This window comes from Onychomys torridus, unplaced genomic scaffold, assembly GCF_903995425.1.
Source record: "Onychomys torridus unplaced genomic scaffold, mOncTor1.1, whole genome shotgun sequence".
Classification (NCBI taxonomy): domain Eukaryota; kingdom Metazoa; phylum Chordata; class Mammalia; order Rodentia; family Cricetidae; genus Onychomys; species Onychomys torridus.
In genome coordinates this window covers 38,825-43,236 of record NW_023414008.1, presented here as the reverse complement: position 1 = coordinate 43,236, position 4,412 = coordinate 38,825, and the positions used below count along the sequence as shown (strand labels likewise).

At 39.2% G+C, this 4,412-nt stretch overlaps 1 gene segment (V, D, J or C); it reads right to left on the bottom strand.

The window, feature by feature from the left end:
• Window positions 1–2,092: 2,092 nt before the first annotated feature.
• LOC118576600 lies at window positions 2,093–3,360 on the bottom strand. The segment is given in 2 exon segments: window positions 2,093–2,487; window positions 3,342–3,360. Coding segments are annotated over 2 exon segments (414 nt in total).
• Between the last annotated feature and the right edge of the window lie 1,052 nt (window positions 3,361–4,412).

The window sequence follows — 4,412 nt, the reverse complement described above, 5'->3', positions numbered from 1 at the left end:
TGTAAGGATATGTAATCCAGAACCCAAGCAGCTGCATCAGCTCTGTGCTGGACCACAATGGGTGGCAACTGAAAAAGAAGCAGGATCTTACAAACCAGGAAGATCATTTTTCAGGGCTAGAGTTCTAGGACAGGCTTTTCTAACTCTGGAACCCAAGGAATTCCCAGTATCTCCAGTCTCCACTGACTAACTGTTGGTATGAAATGTACCTAGACCACTGTCACAAAAGTGGACAGGGACAAGGAGAAAGTACTGGATGACAAGTGAGTAAGAAACCAGAAACCTCATTTGTCCCTAGTATTATAGCAATTGGCAGTCCAAAGTTGGGCGAGGTTGACCAGATAGATATGTATTATTGCCTCCCTCTGCTGCAGAGATTGATTGTTAAATGAGGACAGAACTGTGTCTCTGTTTAAGTGCAGCCTAGAAAAAAGTGTACAATGATTGGTGGCAAATTGTAATGCACTCAGAAAAAGCTACTAACCAAAGCTAGCATTGCTTCTGCCTGGGGATGAAAAGAAGCATTAGGAAGAACTTTGTATAGGCTATCAGACATCATTATGTGCAGAGCACATTCTTACACAGTCCAATTCTTGCTACTAAGAAGTAAGAAAATTATACTTAGATGTAGCTTAATTGATGGAGACAATTGATTGTGTCTATTGTGCAAACAAAAACAAATAAACAAAAACCACTGGGTTAGGGCCCCAGCATTGTTTGAACTGGGACTGGTGGTGCACTCCTGTAGTCCCAGTTCATAGGAGTGGAAAATAGGGGTGCCAGAAGTTCAAGGTCATCTTCCACTACACTTTTGAGGCCAGTTACAGCTAGCTAAGAACAGGAATTTATCAGGAAATAAAACCTCTAATTTTAAATCAAGCTCTAACATATTGATAAAGGAGTAAACATAATTGTAAAACTTAATGGAGTAGAAAGTTTAATGTTTCCTACACAAACATTCAATCCATATTTAAATTACATCAGATCAAAACATACAGATTAGAAATAATGATAGCCAAGAATACAGTCAATATAGGTATTGTTTGGAATATCCTACGTATATTTATATTTGGCAATATTGTAACCAGGCCGCCCATTATAATCCCTTCCATAGTGCTAGAACAAATAGACAATGTATTGAAGCTTACTAAATAAGATACAATGAGGGTTTCCTCAGTGGTCCCTGGCTTCCTGGGTGTTGCTGCAGTTACAGCTCCTACAGCTCAGGATCAAGCAAAACCACTGGCATCACAATCCACAGTGCAGAAAAGGTAAACATTTAAAATCTGAAAGAAGGATTATATTGAATATGCAATGTCTTAAAGTAAAAACTTTAAAAATGATCCAATTGAATCATTACATGTAGGGACATAGTTGGGGGCTTCTGTCTGTGAGTGTATATATATATATACATACATACATATACATATATAGATAGAGATATAGATATAGATATAGATGTATATATAGATGTATATATATAATGTGTGTACCTACAGCCTCTAAAACTTAAAGCCTAGATTATATACAAATTTCTCAAGCTACACTTTAGGTAGTAGATTGAAGACCCTTTGTCATAATTTAAAAGTTTGACAGCTTTCTTAAATTAGGCCTTGTTTGTTAATCATACCCATTTGCACAGTCCTGCACACTCTACAAATTGCAGAAAGATACTATCATCAGTATTTGCCACCTCATGAAGAGATGATAGAGAACTATGAGTTCAGTGTTTAATGCTTCCACTGGAGACAAAGCCATTCTCTAATGAAGGACTATTCTGGGAAAGAGCTGTTGTTTCCCCCTAAATTGGAAACACTTAAAAAAAACTATGATTCCTACAGCCCTGCATATATTCCCAAAAGTCCAATGGCATCCTCTCCAGAGTCAGTATCCAGATCAGGAAATCTAAATCTCAGCTCTCAAATATTTCTCTGCACAGAACGCCAAAATGATGGGGTCTCTTGTTGTCTCATCCCACTATCTTGTTTATACATTTTCTTCTTTTTTGCCAGGAGAAGAGGCTTAAGGTCCTTGAGTGAAATTTAGCCCTGCTTCCATTGCAAAAATATTTGGAGACTTTGTCATTCATCAATCAAAATCTTGACCATATAGTATCTTCTAAGAGGGAAGCAGCTGTGTGCTGAGAATGCCAAAGGGTTTTTTCTTCTACTTTGTAGAACTGTGTGAATGGGACACTGCTCTTCTGCTGACAGTAGTAAGTGGCAGCATCTTCAGCCTCCATGCTGCTGATTGTGAGAGAGTATGATGTCCCAGATCCACTGCCACTGAAGTGAGCTGGAACTCCAGAAGCCAGATTGGAGGTTCCATAAATCAGGCGTTTAGGGGAGGCTCCTGGCTTCTGCTGGTACCAGTGGAAGTAATTGTAGCTTACACTTGAGCTGGCAGTGCAGGTGATAGTGACCTTCTTTTCTTGTGATGTGGCCATGGATGCTGGAAACTCGGTAAGATTAATTTCACCATCTAATACTATGGAGAGAAAGATGAAAATAGACATTAGTAGAAAACAGGATTCCAGGATACCTTCTTATTACACACTATGCAAAGAAGAAAAGATGGCAACAAAGAAGTAGAGAAGGCAGAGGATAAAAGGAAGTAAAGAAGAAAGGGAGGAAAGAAGGAAGGAAGGAAGGAAAGAAGGAAGGAAGGAAGGAAGGAAGGAAGGAAGGAAGGAAGGAAGGAAAGAAAGAAAGAAGGAAATGCTACCTTTTAAACTAAAACTTCCATGATGGAAAGGATGTTGTGTTTGAGTTGCAGATCCCCTTCTTTCTCACGCACTACACTGAATAGCAACAAGTTGACATTTTTCACCAGCAAACCCATCTTGTTGTCCAGTCTCTGTCTACAAACTTCTCTTATCTATGTTAGTTGTCTTAAAAGCAAATCTGAGCCATCTGTGGTTTCTGAGAAGTAAATATGTGAACAGCGTAGTATAAGCTGGGATGTTATTTGCTCATAAACACATGAGTCCTTTCACTTACTTGTAGTATTTAATTTGGTAAAAACCAAATCTCTTAGTGTTTTGGATTTTATTTTGTTTTGTTTTTTGCTTTGTTTTTCTACAATGTCCCACAACACAGGTCCAGAGTATTTTTCACATGTTTTGTCATAGCTAGGGTTAGTTTGAACTAGCTGATATGATAAGTTCTGTTCTTTAATGTCTGGAATTTTTTTTTTCAGAACAAAGCTTAACTGAGGATGACTGGAATGTACATTTGAAAATCTGAGGCCTCATATCTGCATCTGCCTCCTCCTCCTGCTGGTGCTCCTCAACTAAGGTTTTGCTCATCCATCTCAGTCTAATCAAATGGCCCTGAGCTCACAATTCCCTGGGACAACCATTGCGTCAGTATGTGGTCTGGAACTCATGTATTTTCAGGGATAATTTCACAGAAGCTACACACTGATAAACCCTCCTTTAGGAAACAGAAGAAAACATCTATTAACTTTATAGCAACTGTCATGAATCCAAAATTCTGTCTCGTCTCTTGCTGCTTTAAGGAGGACCTGGAACCTCTGATCCTCCTGAGCAAGGGTTGTTATAAACAGGAGTGAGATTCTGGGACAAGCTTTTCAAGGGCACCAGCTTCAGAGGATGTGTCAAGGAAATATGCTTGGACCAGTCTCACAGAAGGGGTCAAAGGCCTGGAGACATTTGTGGATGCAAAGTGAATCAAGAAACTGGAAACTTCTTTAATTCAAAGTGTTACCAAGTTGTTAGCACCATGGTTGATGAACTTGTCTATAAAGTGAATTATTGCCCTCTGCTGGAGAGATGGGAAATAGACCAAGTCTGAGCTTAAAGGAAAAAATACAAGGATAATTATCAGTGCAAATCCTAGTGTGCTTGGGAAAGGGATGGGTGGAGAAGAGGAACTCATGAAAAGCCAAGGCCTGGAGAGTTTCTCACAATGACTGATGGAAGAAAAATGAATAAATGTGCTAATGCAGTCAGATACACATGCATAAACACGTAAACATGCACCCTGCTTCTTGCTAATAAGAAATAAGGAAATGTTGATAAGAAAGTATTAAACACAGATGTGAAAATATGTAAAGTGTTTGCTTACATGCTGCCATGCCTCCTGCCATAATAGTGGAGTAAACCTCTGATCTGTAATCCAGACCTAGTGAAATGTTTTCCTTTATAAGTGTTGCCATGGTCATGGTGTCTCTTCACAGCAATAGAAACCCTAACCAAGACAAATATTAAAAGTTTCCAGGGAAAAAGGCATATAAAAACAGACCTATATGAATAAGAATGACAAGCCAGGCAATGGTGGTGCACACCTTATTCCCAGCACTTAGGTGGTAGCGGTAGACAGATGTCTGTGAGTTTGAGCCTAACCTGGTCTATAGGGGTAGTTCCAAGACAGCCATGGCTACACAGAGAA